This window comes from Kryptolebias marmoratus, linkage group LG4, assembly GCF_001649575.2.
Source record: "Kryptolebias marmoratus isolate JLee-2015 linkage group LG4, ASM164957v2, whole genome shotgun sequence".
Classification (NCBI taxonomy): domain Eukaryota; kingdom Metazoa; phylum Chordata; class Actinopteri; order Cyprinodontiformes; family Rivulidae; genus Kryptolebias; species Kryptolebias marmoratus.
The window spans coordinates 13,454,065-13,472,530 of NC_051433.1; the positions used below are offsets into that span (position 1 = coordinate 13,454,065).

Here is an 18,466-nt window from a genome sequence, read left to right on the forward strand (position 1 = left end):
AATGAGCTCAGAAACACAGAAACGTCACCTTTGCGTGCCCCTGTTTTGTCTGTTCTGGTTATGAAATGTTCTCCAGGAGGCGTTTGGGTTCTCTGCGCCCGTTTCTGTGAAGTTTGAAGGCGCTTCTTTGGGATCAGGAGCGCCCGTCTCTGCTGGCGCCCTCTCAGTCCGTACGTGACGACACGACAGGTTCCCGGGTTGCTCCTGAACGCCGTATCCATTTTTCACCTTTTATCTGAGGGTGACAGAGCGGCTGGCTTCCTTAGATAACTTTTATTTTTATATAATGTATGTGATTGTTTTTGTGCTGATGGGTCTTTCCTGATTCAAGGCTCTTCTTTTAAGAATCAGCTCTTCAAATTCTCTGTCTCAGAAGCTTCAAATTGACCCGTAGTTTGATAAAATTTGTTTTGTTTTTTTTAACCTGGCAACAAGCTGGTTTTGTTTACATGAGTGTCTTTTTGTGAACTTGATTCTTATTGGTCTAAAATGACGTCATCAGGAATTCCAGCTTTATCTTTGAGAAGGAGAGCTTCATGATGACACAAAACATTATATGAAGGGATTTCCCAGCGCTACAGCAGCCAGCGGAAATAAATGATCAATTTCAAAGATAAATATAGAGATAAGATTATTTCTGAAGACATAACTGTTAGAAAACTTTGATTTAAAAGTGGATTTATGCTATTTTAGTTAACGGGATCACTAGATGGCGTTTTTTGGACTCATTTTTACGTAAATCTAGAATATTTTCACTTTTTTTTCGCTGCAGCCTGAGCTCATTCCGGCTCGTTTTGCAGCGCGGCTCACTATGAGAGAAAACTGTCGGCTGCAGTCAACCATGATCACTAATGAGACAAACAACAGTCTGTGCACTGCTTTCTAAAAGATTTAAATGAATAAGTGGAATAAATTCAAACATGTGCGCCCAGTTCTATGTCTTTGAAGACAGAAGATCTGATCGTTCAAACCTGGAAAAAAAAAAAAAAGTCCCAGATCATTAAAATTCCCAGATTAATCCCATTCCTGCTCACGGTGAGCGGATGTGGAGGTTTCTGGGAGCCTATCTTGTATCCAAAACAGTCTTTCCTGACCTTCTGGTGCTAAAATAACTAATGCTGGATCACAAGTGATTTCACTGACCCTTCAGTTAGTTTGGTTTTTGAGCTTTTTTGCTTCATTGACGCATCAGAAATTACAAAGATAGTTTAAAATAGGCGTTTTGTTGTCCTCATATGGTGGTAGACGGGCATATTTGATCGTTTCTGTAAAAAACAACAAAGATTTCTTGCAGATTTCAGCCTCAGAGAGAGAAAGAGAGAGAGAGGAGCTGTGGGGGTGTGATGGCTGTCTGAACTGGAAGTCCCTCCCCGGAAAAAGCATGGAGAGGATCTCAGAGGCAGCAGCTTCTGAGCAGCAGGCGGGTTCGGGTCTGCTTCCGGAGTCTCTGTTTATCCTTCATTTTTTATTATGGAAGATTAAAACAACAACAACAGCCGAGAAGCGATCGGGGAGCAGACGAGCCCTCCGGAGGGGAGATAAGTCCAGGTGAGGCTGGTTTTCTGCAGCACACAACAAGGATGAAGATGTCCTCATCTTCAGCTCAGCAGCTTCCCGGTTTTTATTCACCACCAAACAGAAAGGGAGGCTGGTTTATTTGACTAAAAAGTCTCATATTTGTGTTTTCTGTGCCGCTGCAGGGACCGACCCTTCCTCCTCCTCCTCCTCCTCCTCCCTCCGCCTCATGCTCCTTTTTAAAAAAAACTTTCTCTCTTCAGGAGAGTTTCTGCTGCTTTTAGGATAAAGAGGACGTAGCAGATGAATCACCGGCCTCTCTTCCTCCTTTCAGCGCGACAATAAAACAAAAAAAAACGATGATAAAGTCTGTAAACTAAAGAGGAAGCAGCTCAAATGTTGACCTGAACCTATGTGACTGCAGGGGTTGAAAAAAGAAATAATACGATTAATAAGAAGACGAATAATAATAATAAGCTACAAATGAGCTGTTCAATTGGAGTTTTTATTCATGTGAGAAAAAGAAATGTAATTAAATCCATTAAATCTGTGTCATTTAACAAACAGACCAGCAGGGGGCGCTTCAGAAATTCTATCTAAACTAAACTTTTCAATAATTTGGTTATTTTGGCACAATTTTAATGTATTTTTATCAATGTCTTTATTTCTTTAACCTCAATGTACAACTTCATGTTATTCAGGTCACAGCTGTAAGCTTATTGATATTATAACAACTTAAGTAAAACTGCTTTAAGCTTTTAAAACAATAACTATTTGTAAGTGTTGAGTATTTAGTACTGTGGTCCTCACAAGCATATAGATTTAGGAATATATGTGAGGGTCTGTAGTTGAGACAAAGATCCTTTTGTGTTTATGAGACACCATGAAGTGAAGGACACTGTCCTCGTTTTAGAGAACAGGACGGGTCTGAAGCGGCTGATTTCCCCCACAAAAAACAAGAATCATGTTTGTATCTGAAGGAATATGTGGGGGACGTCTGTGTTAGCTAAATGTCCAGTTAGATTTGGAGAAAAAGTCAAAATTATTCTCAGTTATGGTTGATAAATGTAAAAACACCTAAAGTAAAATAAAACAGATTTTATGTTCTGTATTAATAAAAACTAAATAAAGTGCAGCGTTGAAACTGCAGGTTCTAAAGACTTATTACCTGAACCTGGAGAACAGAATAAAGAACCAAAATTTCAAATTATTTATTTTACAATATTCAGTTTTAATTTATTATTTTCACTTTTTCTAATTTATTAACGTCCTCAGGCCAGTAACTTTTATTTTGAAATTATTTTCTCTCCTTTGTGGTTTCAGCTTCTTTTTGTTGTGCAGCTGAATAGCCGTGGTTCGTTATGAGTGTGTGGTATCAGTGTTAGAGGAGGAGGAGGAGGAGGAGGGGTGCTCTTTAAAACCTGCTAATCCTGCTGTCCTCAATCTCAGTCTGCGTGTCCCAGAGGACGCGGCGGGACGGACGCACTCAGCTCCTCTGCAACCAGGAACCTCCCTTTGGCAACAAATATCTAGATCAAAGTTGGAAGCTTGATTTACCACCTCCTGGACGTAGATTTAAAAAAATATAAATATATATTTACATATGGTTTAGCTGGTGAAGACGTTTTATTTCCTCGGAGGTAATCCTATTTCCCTGGAGGATTGTAAAAACAGCCGTGATGAGCGCTGCAGAGACCTCAGACAGCAACTCCAACAAGCTGGAGTCTGTGATCCAGGTGAGGCTCGGCTGGCCCCTCATCCCTCCAGCTGCTGACGGGTGGTGTAGTGTGATGTGATGGATGGAGTACCTTGCATGTTCCCGCTTGTGCTGAGTTTTTCGTCTGGCTGCAGTTTACATCGGCTCTGAATGCTGTGGCGCCACTTTGAGTTTGTTATTTGTCGATAAGATTGTAAAATGTGTGTTTCGTCTTCATCAGCGGCTGGAGGAGAGCGTCCTGTCTGAGGAGAAGAGGCTGACAGTCCGGGGCCCCTCACCTGACGCCCCCCCCACGTGTCTGCCAGCACGAGTGCGACAGATTGTCACAAAGAACCTCAACGACAGCAGTGAGTGTCCTCCTCTGCCTTTTTCATTAACACGTTGTCCTCTTCTAGTGTTTTTTTGTTTTTTGTCTGACCGCTGCTTTTGGTTTCTGGGAGCAGCCGGGGCCATGTCCTCCTCGGTTCTGTCCCTCCAGGAGGAGAACCAGGTGCTGCAGGCGGAGCTGGCCCGGCTGGAGGACCTGCTGGCGCACAGCCGGGCCGACCGAGACGAGCTCGCCATCAAGTACGGGGCGATCAGCGAAAGGGTGAGGGGTCACGATGCACTTGGATGACTTAAAATAAAACTCTAAACCTGCAGGTGTTCTGGCTGTTCGGACGTTGAACAGGAATGTTGAGGGTTGGGGGGGTCGGGGGGTCCTTTGTTGTCTTTTCTTTGCCTGAGATTTGCGAGTCTCCCAGGTGATGGGGGCTGGAATGAGCTGAAGTGGAGTGTTGCCATGGCGTCGGTCGCCCCGGGTGACTGTAAACAGGGGCTTCAGCTGGAGAGGAGGGATGTGGTGTGTGTGTGTGTGTGTGTGTGTGTGTGTGGCCCCCACGACTCGATTCAGGGTTGAACATTACCAGACGAACCTGCATCCAAAGGCAAACAGCAACTCTGCTGCAGTTAAAGAAATTAAAAGTAAAACTGAAATTAAATCTTATGAAGAATCTGCTGGTTGTCTTCTCATATCTGTGAGATTTAGGACCACCGCTGAAGAGTTACGTCCCTCTAACCCTCCAGAAGTCCTCAAAAGAGAGAGAGACGAAGACAGGCAGAGAAGCCCCTGTAACTTTGAGTCAATTTGACCAGAAACTCTCAGGAAGTTATCGTTGGTTGAACATCTAGGACTGATTAACTTTCAGAGTCAACCCCATTCAAGATGGCTGCCACAAATAATCAGCTTTAGCAAACATAAAAACTGCTATAACTCAGTCAAATTTACAAATATCGAGCTAAAACCTGGTGTGGTTGTAGCTGATACTCCTCCCCAATACATACTCTAAGCTCTAATAGACATTTTTTTTAAACTTTGGTGAGCCAAACATGCATTTCTTTATGTTCTGTTAGTTTTAATTCCCTGTGAAAAGAAACTTGACGCTGCTCTTATCTTGATTTCATAAAAAAGTTTAGTTTTAAGATAATTTGTTCAATAATAAGACTATGTAGTTTCTTTATATGTACTGTTTTCTTTAGTTTCATGCTCTCATAAGAGATTTTTAATCAGTTTATGGAAACAAATATATCTTTGTAACAAACCTGCGTTGTAGTTTAGAGACAGACAATCTTGTTCGGATTTTCAAACGTCTCATCCAGATGTTTAAATTAACATTCACTTGAGTTATTATGTGATTTATTTGGTTTAAAGGCAGTTAAATCCATATATCCTCCACTTAGCAGTTAGGGAAACTAAATAAAGCACAAAACAAAATACTCAAATTCTTCTAATATATTTAGCTGCATACAGATGTAGGCCTACAAGTGCACGGCTGTAAAAATGTTACTCAGTTGTTGTTTTTTTATGTTTTGTTTTCTTAATCCAACCCCAGCTGGAGCAGGCGCTGCGGTTTGAAACGGGAGAGGGCGACCAGGATTCAGCCGAGTCCCGCAGCCTGGCGCAGCAGAACGTGGATCTGCGCAGACGGCTGGACGAGGAGCAGGCCGCCTACAAGCGCAAACTCACCGCCTACCAGGAGGGCCAGCAGAGGCAGGCGCAGCTCGTGCAGAAGCTCCAGGCCAAGGTACGGTGGGGGACGGGGGGGCGGCGAGGGCGGGAGTCGTCAGACGCAGGCGTGTGGGTCGGTGACAGTTTTCCTGCTGCTTCAGGTGCTTCAGTACAAAAAGAAATGCGGGGACCTGGAGCAGACGCTGCAGGAGAAATCAGCGGAGCTAGAGAACCGCAGTGTGGCTGTAGGTGGCTTGTAATTTAGATTTAACAGAATAAAAGCTGTTTGCTTTGTTGAAATTACTGAGCCAAACAGTGGCATAAAAACAACAAAAAACCTTTTCTTTCAGGGCGGCAGCGAAAAATCAAACGGTCGACACACAGATGAAGCGAGCAGCAACCTGGAGGAGGCTTTAATCCGTCTGGAGGAAGAGCAGCAGAGGTGCCTCATCATCACACAAACAAACAGCTGCACACGTCGAACACTGAGGCCACAGCTAATCAGCCCAATCAAACACAAAAAAACCGCCTATAACTTAGTAAATTTTATAGATATTAAGCTAAAACTTGGTGTGGTTATAGCTGAGAGTCCTCCCCATCACATACTCAGAGAACTAACTGATCTGAAGGTATCTTTGTTTAAAGCTTTGGCATGAAACAAAAGAAAAAAAAGAACCTTTAATGCTGATGTTTCTACCCGGTTAAGTCAGATTTTGGTTTGTGAAGCTAGTTTTCCCTAAATGTGTGGCGTCTTCTTGTTTTTTAGGAGCAGCAGCTTGTCGGCGGTGAATGCGATGCTGAGAGAGCAGCTGGAGCAGGCCGGTTTGGCCAACGAGGCCCTCAGTCGGGACCTCCGCAGGCTCACTGCTGATTGGACGAAAGCCAGAGAGGAGCTGGACCAAAAGGAGTCGGACTGGAGGAGAGAGGAGGAGGTGAGGGATGCTTCTCGGGCAGTGGCACACCTTTTTGAGAAATAAATCTGACTTGGTGGGTTTTTTTTTAATCTCCTGGTCAGTCCTTCCACAGCTACTTCAGCAGCGAGCACAGTCGGCTGCTGACGCTGTGGCGCCAGGTGGTCGGGTTCAGGAGGCACGTCTGCGAGATGAAGAGCGCCACAGAAAGGTAGAGAGAGACCCCAAACAGCACGCTGGTTCAAAACCATGTCCATGATTGTCATTTCCCCTGGCTGCCCCCCCACCCCTCTCCGACCTCAGGGACTTGGCAGACATGCGGAACGGTCTGGCCAGGATGTCCCACTCGGCTCAGATGTCCTGCGCCGGCCTGTCTGCCTCTCTGGACGGGCGAGCGGGAGGCGCCGCTCTGGCCCTGGAGCGGGAAAAGGCCCTCAGGGTCCAGCTGGAGCAGCAGCTTCGGGATCGAGTGGTGGAGATGATGAGCTTCCAGAGCAGGTCGGACGCGGAGAGGAGCGAGCTGAGCATCAGGTCAGTGAGCGGGTCGAGCTCTCTGCAGGTTTGAGAGTCGTTTTATTAGAAACCGTTGAGTTTAGATGTCAAACATAACTGGAATTTTGAAACTCATTTAGTCATTTTTCCTAAAGTAACAAGACGACTTGGCAGTTATCTGACAAATGCAGAACTGAGGGGACAAATCATGTTTTATTTAACCCATCAGGTTGTCTGATGCAACGCGAGAGAGTGAGAGACTGAAGGGCCAAATCACAGAAAGAGACGAGGAAATCATGTCTCTGACGAGGAGGCTCGAGGTGAGAGACAGTTTCCTGTTAGTCAGCTTTATTAATCCCCCTCATGATGTCCCTGCACCTCCATTTTGTTTTCGTTTTCCCCTTCAGGAGCAGAGCAGCGGCGATGAGACGGACCTGCAGCTGATTAGGGCTCACTCTGACGCTCTGTTGGACACCCTGCGGGACATTGCTCAGGTATAAATCACACACTCGTTGCACACAGCCGACTCCTCCCAGCTTCGCGGGAGGGCCTCACGCGTGTTTTGTTTCGCAGACAGTTCTGTCAGACGGAGAGTCGTCGTCAGAGGCCGATCAGGACAACGCCGCGGCTCCGCTGCTGACGCTGATCTCCTCGCCTCACCGCTCCACGTCTCCACGGAGACCACCGTCCCCTCTTCAGTGCTCCTCGTTGTCTCTTCTGCCCGACGCGGCGCTGTCGGCTCTCCGCTCAGCTGTCACAAACAAGACGCTCCAGCTGCAGGTGACGCGTCGCTTTAGAAACCCACCGTGTCAGAAACGAGCGCACGTTGTTTGGAAACACATCTTATGTTTAACGAACAAATATAGCCAGCTATGAAGCTTAAAATTAGCCTTTTTCAGATTCTGCAGCCAGTTGTGTGAGCGTAGATCATTCTGCCCCAGAGATGGAACAGCCACCCAAAAAAAAAAGATTTAAAAACCAAGTTTTGAATTAAAGTTTTTATATAAAACAAACATAAATTTATGACCAAAACTCTATGAAATAAAAGGCATTGCATGAAGGAATGGGTTTCACCTGCCGCCTTTTGTGCCGGAGTATTAAACGAAGATCGTTCCATGTTGGGAAATGATTTAAAAACTGTGTTAACTGTGATCTCACTCGCAATGGCAAAAAGTTTGCACAAGCTGTTAGCCCTCAGAGTATATGTTAGGGATGACTCTTGGCTACTACCACACCAGACTCTAGCTCAAAATCTACAAAGTTGCCAGAGTTATAGCCTTTTTGGTGTTTGCTAAGGTTGATTAGCTGTGGCAGCCATCTTGAATCATGTTGTCTCCAGAAGTTAATCAGCTGTAGATGTACATCCAGTGATTGCTTTCTGAACGTTTCATTAAAATCCAGCTGGTGGTTGGTGAGATATTTTGCTAACAGACTAAAAACACACACTCAGAATAAAACTGTTGCTGTCCACGTCCTTGCTGTAATAACCCCCTCCTCCTGTCATGTCTTCAGGACCTCCGAGGCCGCATGCTCTCCGCTCAGACGTCTCTGCAGCAGCTACGAAAGCAGCTCTCGGAGTTCGATTTGGCTAAAAGAGACACAGAACAGCGAAACCAAACGCTGCAGCGGGAAAAGGACGCGGCTCAGCAAGAGCGGGAGGCCGCCCTGAAAGAGAGGGAGCGTCTGAAGCAGGAGAGGGACACGTTGGTCAGGTAGGTCGTCTCCGCCGGCTCCTCGTCGCCGCGCTCGCTCGCTCTGGATCCTAACGCTGCGGTTTGTCCGTGCAGCGACAAGGCCGCCCTGGAGAAGTCTGTTCAGGCAGCTGAGAGCGGCAAACACGTCCTGCAGATGGAGCGCGAGAAGCTTCAGCTGGCCGTGGCGTGCGCTCAGCGAGAGCGCGACCGCGAGCGGGAGGAGAAGGAGGCTGCCGTTCAGGAGAGGGTGCGAGCGAAAGCCGAGGCTCAGAGGATGTAAGATGGCTGAGTGACACTGATTGAATCGATGTGATGTGGACACTAATCCTCCCCGTTCAGAGCAGTCAGCACATCCGGCACACACCCGGAGAAATTAAAGGCTCACTGAACATTTACAGACACCTGCTGCTTATTCAAACGATGTGCGTTTTGTGATTTTTTTGGTACCAAACTATGAGAATATCAGAAGATTTTAGTTGCCCTGATAGCAAAACAACTTCAAGTGAAATTCAAACTTTACTCAACCTGAAAACTTAAAAACGAAGCACCCATTAGCAGGTGAACTGACTTTTAGCAGTTTTTATAATATATGCTTTCTGTTAAACACTGAACTCTGAGCTGTGAATTATTCAGATATAAAAAAGGCTCCGAAGCTCAAAGGATCAACTTGTGTTGATATAAAACTTTAAACTTTGGCCACTAAGTAGCTAAAGTAAAAGCCACTTATCTAGTGTGTAAATTTGATGCTGTTCATCTGCTGTAGGTAGTTTTTTTTTTTAGGGCTCACTTCTTCTTTTGTCCTCTGCTTGTCCACTTTTGTCTTCTTTTTCTGTGCTGTCATGGTCAGGAGTAAGAAATGGAAAAAGCAGCCAAAGTCCAAAGAACAACTTTATCAGACCTTCAGACATCCTAAAAAACCTTCTGATCTAGATCACTCCTGGCTAGCTAACAGTCTGATTCTCTCCTGATCTGTGTTTTGTGTTTTGCGGTGCTCGGGTGCAGACAGAAGCAGAGGGATCAGAGCGAGAGTCGAGCCTCGGCTCAGCGTGGAGAGTTGTCTGCAGTGAGGGAGACCCACCAACAGGCCGAGGTTGAGAGGCAGCTGCTGGAGCAGGAGAAGACCCAGCTGTCCCTGTCGCTGGCTCGGGTGAGGAAGGAAAAATAAATAAACAGCTTGTTTGTGATTGAGCTTCTGGGTTCTCCTGCCGTCTGCTTCCTCCATCTGATCCTAACGCTCCCCTCAGGCTGAATGCAGCAACAAAGAGCTGTCTCTGCAGCTCAGCAGGCTGCAGTCCGAGGAGGCGGCTCTCAGAGACTCCCTGTCAAAGATGGGCGGCATGAACGAGGCCCTGGCTCAGGACAAAGCTGCGCTCAACACCTACGTCCTCCAGGTGATCTGATCTGACTAGCTGAGCATCTCCTCAAGCTCTTTCTGCTCAAGAGAAACTTGATCGTGTCTCTTTCTGCCCTCTTGTCTCGAAGTTGGAGGAAGAGAAGTCCCTCCTGCAGGCTCAGAAACGCGAGCTGGAGCAGGAGAAGCTGACCATCAGGGACGAGCTGGTGCGGTTGGAGCAGGACCGGCTGGAGCTGGAGTCGGCTCGCGTCGCGCTGCAGCAGTCGCTGCAGGACGCTGATTTGAGCCGCGCGGGGCTGGAGGCCGAGCTGCAGAACCTGAGAGCTGAGAGGCTGGAGCTGCAGGAGAGAGTCACTCAGGTGCACAGATCCTCCGCCTCTCTGGACACATTTATACTTTAAAAGCCCCAAAACATCGCTCTTCTTTTAATCGGGATTTCATTTTCTGTTCGGGGTTTTGTCCTCAGCTCTGTGGCGAGGTGACCTCTCTGGACTCAGAGCTGAGACTCGCTCGAGGAGAGGGTCAGAGGAACGAGGCAGCGCTGGAGGAGGCCAGCCGCGGCCGGGCGGAGCTGTCGCGGGACAAAGCGGTGCTGCTGGTCCAGCTGACGGCGTCTGAGAGAGAAAACGCAGCGCTGTCAGAGGAGCTGGCTGCTTTCAGGTGCGTGTGCTGCTTGGGGGAAAACTCGGCTGGTTCAGAAATGAGCCTCTTTCAGTTTTTATGTATCTGAAGGAAGCTAAAAATGGCGTTCTGGTCACTTTTTAATGGAAGTCAAAACATTTCTTATCTCACTTTTCACAAATCTGACCTACATTCTTTCATTTTATGGATAAAAGTAACTTAAGTCAACATTTTGTCTGTTTTCCTACAGATTTGTTAAATAAAAGAGAAGCATCCAATGTTCATTTTAGAGAACAATTGGTTGTGTTTTGTGAGAAATGCATCAATTGCAGTTTTCTAGGTTTTCTCTCTGTCAGTCTCAGTTTTAGGTTTTGTTTATTGGAATGAGGGATTTATTGATTTAAAATCAATCCAATCCTTGACATTTTCATCTTTCAGAGATGTTTCAGACCAACGTGGAGTAAATACAATCCCTTATTTAAAAAAAGGTTTAATCTGGAAGCAACGGACAACATACAAGAGGTTAAGGGTTAAACCATTTCTTTAAATAAATCTACTACAACCTGGCAGGGTAAATTCACCATTAATCAGTCAATCAGTCAACAAAAATCTTATTTATACGACACTTTTCATTCAACATCGAAGGTGTAAGACTGAACAGTGAAACAAAAGGATCTGATTAACAGACTGATGAAGCTGCGTTATGTTTTACTTGTCTGGAAACAAACATAAAAACCCTTCAGGTCTGAGCGGGAGTCTCTGGAAACGAGCGTGTTTGACGCTCAGCAGCAGCTTGCTCAGGTGGAGTCCCGCAGGGAGCAGCTGGAGACAGAGAACCAAAGCCTCCGAGTCCGCTGCGAGACCTCTGCAGGTGAGCCACGAGCAGAAAGCAGGTACTGCTACAGATACGCTTTGCCAGAGCGAAAGCTAAAAGGTGGAATTGGTTTCGTTTTCCAGCCGAGCTGAAGCGAGTTCGCTCAGATGGTGAGACTGCAGCGGCCCAGGCTGACCGAGACAAGCAGGCCCTGATTCAGACTCTCAATGCTGCACAGCTGGAGGCCCAGCAGGCCTTACGGAAGGCCGCCTCCGAGCATCAGGAGGAGACGGAGAGGCTGCTGTCAGAGAAGGTGCTCGCTGCTCCCTGAAGCACCACCCAAAGGCCCGTTTTGGGGTTTGAAGTGCATTGTGTTGAAGCTGTTTTTCTCGTCTGCTCCGCTGCACAGGAGGCTGTGCGCCACAGCTTGCAGATGGAGCAGGAAGCGGCTCTGAAGAAGCTCAGGCAGGAGGTGGAGGATCAGCTCCACCGAGCGAAGAGGGAACGAGAGGAGCTGCAGGAGGAGCTGAGGACTCTGCAGCACGACCGAGATCAGTGTTTGCTGCAGGCTGAGACGGAGAAACAGCAGGTCCGGTCTGCGTCAGAGCCTTTCAGATCCTGACACCAGAACTCTGAGTGTTGAGGTTATTTCTTCCTCTTTGTAGGCTCTTTCTCTGAAGGAGGCGGAGAAGGCGGTCCTGTCTGACAGAGTGTCCGGCCTGCAGGCCGAGCTGTCAGCCGTGAGCCTGGAGGCCGAGCGGAAGGCCAGAGAAGCCGCTCATTTCAAAGAGCAGGAACAGGTAACTGAGAGGCAGAAAACGTGTTTCATCTTCCCGTCTGAGCTCGTCTTTTATTTGCTGCGTTTGGAGCTCAGAGCTGGAGGGAGACGAGCCGAACTGAGGCCATGTTTTTGTCTTCTTATAGATCAGAGTTGGAGCTCTGAGCAGCGAGCTGCTGGAGCTTCGATCTCAGCTGGACGACGCAGCTTCGGCTCATCAGAGGGAGCTCCAGAGTTTACGGGAAACTTGCACCGATCTTCGGACACATGCTGAAGTCGCTCTCAAAGAGGTAAACGATCCAATAGACAACTTAAAAGTTCTGTTGTTTTCCCAATTGTCATGCATTCAGGAATTAGAGTTTTACCCAGGTCCTGAAGGTAAATGACTGGGACTTCACTGAACAAAGAGCACAAAATAACAACAATATACTTGTTTTTAGTCTGTTCAAGAAATGGATTAACTTTGTTTTCAGCATCTTTTGTTCCTTGTTTGTGTAGCAACAACTAAAACTAAACGTTTCTGGAGGAATTTTATTCCTTTTGTATGTAAAGAACTAAAAAAAATCATTTATGTAACTTTAGGAATCTGAACTAAGTTTAGTTCTTTTTTATGTTGACATTTTAGATTAAAAAAAGTGGATCCGGGCTCCTAAACTTTCCTGTTTTGAGAAACAAGTATATTTTGATCCCAGTCTACACTTATCTCAGCCTGTACATCCGTACATTTGATGATTCTGTTCTGATTCGTGTTGAACTCATCATTCTGACACAAACCTGACCTTCCGTCCTGCAGCTGGAGCAGTGCAGAGCTTCTCTGTCATCCGCCGAGGAGAGCCGAGACCTCTTGAGGCGGGACTTGTTGGAGGCCGAACGTCGTCTGAGCCAGACTCAGGATGCATCAGAAAACTACAGGAGGGAGGGGTCAGAGCTGCGCCGCGGCCTTGGGGACGTCGCCAAGGAGAGAGACGCTCTCAACCAATCGAACACTCAGCTGAGAGAAACTCTGCGCGGTGCAGAAACGGAGAGGATCGGGTAAATGAAGGAAATCCACAATATGTTCGGCGTGGAATGGTTTTATTGTGACCGGATGTGTTTGTGCCGTTAGTGTGAAACGACTGTGTGAAGAGAAGCAGCAGAAGCTGGCCGTGCTGGAGGAGACCTTATCGTCCTCTCAGAAGGAGGTGACGGAGCTGCGGAGCTGCCTGAGAGAGGTTGAGAGGTCACGCCTGGAGGCTCGGAGGGAACTGCAGGAGCTCCGCAGACAGGTCTCTAAGTGCCACCTGAATCTTTCCTCCCTGTTTGGATGGCAAACTGTAAATCCCAAGTGCAGTTTCAGTGATGGTGCCGTTGTTTCTGCTTCTCAGCTGAAAGTTCTGGATGCAGAGAAGGAGCAGAAGAGCAGGGAGGTGGCAGAGCTGCAGGCCCGTCTGTCCCTGGAGGAGCAAAAGGAGGAGGAGAGGATGAAGGAGGTGTTCACCTTCAAACAAAAGCTCACTGAAGCTGAAACAGCCAGAGACGCCCTGAAGAAGGAGGTGAGAATGAAGCAGAGAAGCTTGTTGTTACACTTTTAGTCTTCAGAGTGTCACAGGCTTCCCCTCCTCTCCAGCTCTCTATGACCCAGAAGCGTCTGCTGGAGTCTGAGTCAGGCTGGCGCAGCTGTGAGAGGGAGCTGACGGCTCAGCTGCAGGACGTGCGAGGCTGCGAAAAGAAGCTCCAGGACGAAGCCAAGAACCTGTCGCTGCGCGCCCAGTCCGCCCAGGACTCCGCCACTCAGTCCAGCCTGCAGCTGAGCGAGGCGCAGGGTCGGCTGGCCGCCACCGAGGCAGAGCTGACCCGGGCCGAGGCCTCCAGGAGGGATCTGGAGTTTCGCCTCAGCAGCCTCCAGTCGGCGCTGACGCGAACGTTGGGCATCGGAGCGAGCGGCAGGGGGTCCAGGGGGCGGAGCCCGGGTGGGGGCTCCACCTCACCGGGCGGTGTGTCGCGGCACCACAGCATCTCTCCACTTCGATCTTCGCTGACGCCTCCTAAAGGTGAAAATGACACATTCAGCGTTTTGTTTCCTTATGAACCTTGTTTGTTTTACACTAAGCCCCTTTAGTTGATATGATGACAACAAACACTAAATCTGAAAAGTGTTTAATAAGGCCAGGTTTAATTAAACTGTTCCTCTGAACATATTCTCAATAAATTAACAGTTTGCTGCAAGAGTTTTATGTTGTTCTGCACAAAACAGGACAGACATCAAAAGGGACAAGTCATGGAGAGCTATGAGCAAATTTAGAAATTATTGAAGCAACTCTGCCTTGATTGTATGTAAACTGCATTGAGACAATATATGAGAAAGTATGTCATTTTCCTAAAAGCTGCCAAATGTTTGGCATGCACCGTAAACACACATTAATGGTTTGAACAAAATAGAATAATAAATGTTTCTGCACAAGGTTATGCAACTCTGTGTCTGGTTTGAACAGAGTTTCGAGGAAGCACCCCTGACAACACCCTGGGCTCCGGAGCTGCGTCTCCTGAACGAGGCGACACGCCGCTTCCTCTTCCTCACCCAGAGCTGGACTCCGACACGCTGCGGAGCGGCCTCCGGGACTTCCTCCAGGAGCTGCGGGACGCGCAGAGGGAGCGGGTAACAGCCCTGCACCACGCAAAATCCCCTCAGGTGTATGGTTTTTAGGTTTTACACATTTTAAACTGAGTTGTTTTTATTTATTTATTTATTGCTGCTTTTTGCAGGACGATGCTCGTTGTCAGCTGGGGGTCCTGCAGAGGGAGCTGGAGGAGCTGAAGGGGGAGCGAGACGGTGCTCAGGGTCGCCTCACTCTGCTCCAAAACACCGTGCAGGAGATCCTAGAAGGTCTAAATGCAGATTTATATAGAGGAAGATTTGAACTTGAAAACGGAAACTTGTGTTGATGTTTGTTGCGGTGTGCGCGAGCAGGGAAGCGCGGACTGGACGAGCGTCTGACCACCACCCAGGTTCTGCTGCAGCAGCAGGAGGAGGCGGTGAGGAGGGCCGACAGGGAGAGGAGAGCCCTCGCCGACAGGGTGAAGGACCTAGAGCGATCGCTGCAGACCTCAGAGACCGATAAGAAGCACGCTCAGGTACGACCGCCGACCTCTCTGCACTCTCACACTCTGCAGCGACCATATGGCAGCACTCACCAGTGGAGCCACATTCATCAGTTTAACCTGTCGGGGACGGTAATACCGACAGATGACACACAAACAGTGTTACACCACCTGTGGTGTCGTATATCGGTTCTCCATATGTCTGATTTTAATGCCAGAGTCACATCAGCAGGAGCAGAGACACAAAGAAAATGTGATTTTAGAACAAATTGTGCTAATATGACAATTCATTTAGAGCTTCTGTGCTGCTGAAGTGGCCCTCAGTTCCCTAAAATAAAAATAAAACCACAGAAAAATCATCGTTTTTAATAATGAATCCTAAAGAGACTAAAAACAAGATTTAAATTTGATATTTTGAATGTCTAAACTTAAAGCTGGAGCACTGAATTGGAATTTTTCAGTGTTTGTGCAGGCAGAACCACACTAACATGGATATTTCACTAAGTTTTTCTGCTGAACCTCTCATACACATGCAAACAGGGTGAGAACTTTACAAATGCTTTTCAATGTGGAGTTAAAAGAAACTGTTAGATTGTAGAAAAGCATTTTGTTGTATCCTCCTACACACGTGTTCGCTTTAACTTTGTGGATTACTTGTAAACACAACAACAGTGGAGCCATTTTTCAGGCTTTTTTTTTTACGTCTGGTTCTGTTGATCCTGATCCTGTCGCCTTCAGACTTTGGTTGTGTGCTAAAATTTTAATTATTGAGAGAACTTGGTGAACGATGTCAAAGAAAAGAGTTAGAGAGCATCTTTACCCACGCTCAGATTGTTCTTTCTTCGTATTTTGATGTGTGCTGGTGCCACCTTGTGTCAGGATGTCGACATTTCAGACATTTCTTTGTCTCTCTACCTTTGCCTGTCATTGTCCCTACGTTTAGAGTTGCTACCCTCAGTCCTACACTCTTGCCCTTCCACTTCTCCCTCTGTCTCCTGGCACATTTCCCTCCTCGTGGTCTTCGACTAACAGTAGCACAATGTCCGACGGCACCCTGTTTGTCAACAGCACTGGTTGACAAACCTTGTTCCCTTGTTTTGTTTTTCCCAGTTTAATGTGTGACCCATAAATTGCTTCAAGTCAGTAGATCTAAAACCCTCGCCATAAACGACCTACTCAGTTACTGAAAACCCATATCAAATCTGATCGTTGTCCTCCCTCCGTGTCTGCAGGATCAGCTGAATAAGCAGCGAGCAGCTGAGATGCGTCTGGAGGCGGAGAGGAAGCGCCTGCGGGAGGCGCTGGAGGCAGCTGAAGCTCGGGCCACCAGGGTGGAGCTGGGGAGGCGCAGCCTGGAGGGGGAGCTGCAGAGACTCAAGCTGAGCCTGGGAGACAGGGAGGCCGAGAGCCAGGCCTCGCAGGAGCGCCACGACGCTCTGCTCAAACAGGTGGAGTTAGTGCGACTAGAATGTTTTACACCTTTTAATGAAATAAAACTAGACTATAAACCGCTGATTAGGTGAAATATCACATTCCTCTCCTTGGTTTCTGGTTGTTTTGCTGTGGCCCGTCTCCTGCAAACTCCAGGTCGCAGAGGGCGAAGCTCGCGTTTCCGTGCTGCAGAGAGAGGTGGACAGGCTGACCCTTGCTCTGCTCCGGGCTCAGGAAGGAGAATCTGCTCTCAGGGAGAAGGCCCTGTCTCTCAGTCAGACCCTGCAGGAGGTGACGGCGTCTCACAGCGGCGCGCAGAGTCGCCTGCTCTCCCTGCAGAAGGCACTCAGTTCGTCAGAACAGGACAAAAGGCTGCTTCAGGTGTGTGGGTCAGAGCGATCACTGAAGAACTACCATTCCTTGAAGGCATGCATTTCACCTGTCACATTAAATGCTGTAGTTTTAAGCTAAAATCATCTTATGAGGAGAAATGATGGAGTTGTAGCTGTTTGGTCAAGCACTGTATATGTCGTTGGGTATTGTGGGATCTTTTAGGGCTCAGAGTACTTGTTGAGGATGACTCTCAGCTACTTGCACGTCAAATTCCAGCTCCATATCTGTAAACATGACAAACGAGCAGGCACAGGCGGCGGTGAGTGGAAGTGTGATGATTATTTTGTTCCGATTTTAGGAGCGATTGGATGAAGCCCGAGCAGCGTCAGCAGAAGGAAAGAGAAGCACGGCGACCCTCACTGAGCGCGTGCAGAGCCTGCAGGGTGAGCTGAGTCAGAGCGAGCAGCGGCGAGAAGAACTGGAGACTGAGCTCAGCAACTCTCAGGAGGTCGGGAGACACCTTTACACACGACACAGAAACAAGAGAGTTTCAGATTCTGAGTTTTAGATTCAGGTTTGATCCTTTGACCTTCTGTCAGGCTCTGCGTCAGCGCTCAGCCAGTCTCACGGAGGCTCAGCGCAGCGTCCAGTCCGCTCAAACGGAGCGGGCTGCTGTCGAGGAGCGGCTGCGCAGTCTGCAAAGAGCGGTCGCCATGCTGGAGACGGAGAAGAAGGACGCAGAGAGGCAGGCTGTGAGGCTAGAGAAAGACAAGAACGCGCTGAGGAGCACGCTGGATAAGGTGAGGGCCGGATCGTCTGCGCAGCAAACGCCCTAACAAAAATGTTCATAACGTGAAAAAAATGAAATCTTCTTGACGTAAGGTTGAGCGTCAGAAGCTGAAGTCTGAGGAGGGCAGCATGCGTCTGTCTGCGGAGAGGGGCCGCCTGGATCGCTCCCTGAACACAGCAGAGCAGGAGCTGCAGGAGGCGCAGCAGCAGATATTAATGCTGCAGGTGAGGAGGCGCGACATGTCCGGGTGCTCAGCCTCTCTGCAGCATCCCCACCTCCTGAATGAAACTCCTGATTTGAAGCTTTTAAGTACCCCCAAAATTATAGCCTGTTAGGCAAACAGTTATCTTTTGTCACTCTCAGTCAATGAGCAGAAGTGTTACACAGAAAAACTTTCATAAATATGGACATGAAGTGTCATAAACTGAATCCCTGGACAATATATTTCTCACACTCATCGTGTTTTTCTTTTATTAAATTACTTTATTTTGCTATTTTGGCTGCTGGTCGTGAGAGGAAGTTACAGTAAACTGATTAAATTATTATTAGTCTGCAGTCTGCAGGGTTGGTTAACCAGTAACTGCAGAAGGGCTGAAATGTTTTATCTTAGTGTGGGGAAAAAAATGAGGATCATTGTGATTTAAAATAACTTTAAAACAAGTAAAACTGCACATTAGTGACCTCTCAACCTCTTAACAACCCAAGTTCATCTTATAGTTTTGGCTTTATGTGTTTATTAAACCTCACAGTTTTTAGCTAAAAAGCTGTGAGAGAATCTTTTTTTAGTGAGTCGTTTTAATAAACAACTGGGACTATTTGACGAAAGGTTTTCTTTGCTTCCTGCTGAATTTAAATGCTCAGACTGTTTTTTTTCTCTTATTTCTCATACCGAACCCACTTGTGATCCACTGAGCATTTAGTTTTTTTTTTAAGATAATTAGGTCATAATAT

The 18,466-nt window shown here is 47.4% G+C and overlaps 1 protein-coding gene across 4 annotated transcripts in view; it reads left to right on the forward strand.

Moving 5' to 3' along the window:
• The first annotated feature begins 1,367 nt into the window (after positions 1 to 1,367).
• The window catches only part of LOC108235767 (rootletin), a 20,459-nt gene continuing 3,360 nt past the window's right edge, over positions 1,368 to 18,466 (forward strand). Inside the window, exons 1-36 of one of the 4 annotated variants that reach the window (XM_037975337.1) lie at positions 1,368 to 1,548; positions 1,701 to 3,251; positions 3,453 to 3,579; positions 3,676 to 3,821; positions 5,104 to 5,295; positions 5,381 to 5,464; positions 5,570 to 5,661; positions 5,986 to 6,151; positions 6,235 to 6,341; positions 6,434 to 6,661; positions 6,852 to 6,942; positions 7,030 to 7,116; positions 7,196 to 7,402; positions 8,135 to 8,334; positions 8,410 to 8,592; positions 9,319 to 9,463; positions 9,561 to 9,707; positions 9,799 to 10,029; positions 10,137 to 10,330; positions 11,035 to 11,162; positions 11,249 to 11,418; positions 11,515 to 11,694; positions 11,771 to 11,905; positions 12,030 to 12,173; positions 12,677 to 12,915; positions 12,989 to 13,148; positions 13,248 to 13,415; positions 13,490 to 13,913; positions 14,355 to 14,551; positions 14,626 to 14,746; positions 14,831 to 14,994; positions 16,194 to 16,409; positions 16,549 to 16,773; positions 17,084 to 17,233; positions 17,325 to 17,525; positions 17,608 to 17,739. In XM_037975337.1, coding sequence (XP_037831265.1) covers positions 3,195 to 3,251; positions 3,453 to 3,579; positions 3,676 to 3,821; positions 5,104 to 5,295; positions 5,381 to 5,464; positions 5,570 to 5,661; positions 5,986 to 6,151; positions 6,235 to 6,341; positions 6,434 to 6,661; positions 6,852 to 6,942; positions 7,030 to 7,116; positions 7,196 to 7,402; positions 8,135 to 8,334; positions 8,410 to 8,592; positions 9,319 to 9,463; positions 9,561 to 9,707; positions 9,799 to 10,029; positions 10,137 to 10,330; positions 11,035 to 11,162; positions 11,249 to 11,418; positions 11,515 to 11,694; positions 11,771 to 11,905; positions 12,030 to 12,173; positions 12,677 to 12,915; positions 12,989 to 13,148; positions 13,248 to 13,415; positions 13,490 to 13,913; positions 14,355 to 14,551; positions 14,626 to 14,746; positions 14,831 to 14,994; positions 16,194 to 16,409; positions 16,549 to 16,773; positions 17,084 to 17,233; positions 17,325 to 17,525; positions 17,608 to 17,739 — 5,838 coding nt within the window. In that variant the 5' untranslated portion in view covers positions 1,368 to 1,548; positions 1,701 to 3,194. The remainder of the gene's footprint in view (positions 1,549 to 1,700; positions 3,252 to 3,452; positions 3,580 to 3,675; positions 3,822 to 5,103; positions 5,296 to 5,380; positions 5,465 to 5,569; positions 5,662 to 5,985; positions 6,152 to 6,234; positions 6,342 to 6,433; positions 6,662 to 6,851; positions 6,943 to 7,029; positions 7,117 to 7,195; positions 7,403 to 8,134; positions 8,335 to 8,409; positions 8,593 to 9,318; positions 9,464 to 9,560; positions 9,708 to 9,798; positions 10,030 to 10,136; positions 10,331 to 11,034; positions 11,163 to 11,248; positions 11,419 to 11,514; positions 11,695 to 11,770; positions 11,906 to 12,029; positions 12,174 to 12,676; positions 12,916 to 12,988; positions 13,149 to 13,247; positions 13,416 to 13,489; positions 13,914 to 14,354; positions 14,552 to 14,625; positions 14,747 to 14,830; positions 14,995 to 16,193; positions 16,410 to 16,548; positions 16,774 to 17,083; positions 17,234 to 17,324; positions 17,526 to 17,607; positions 17,740 to 18,466) is intronic. The other 3 variants (XM_017415994.3, XM_037975338.1, XM_017415995.3) reach the window with 3 other exon arrangements.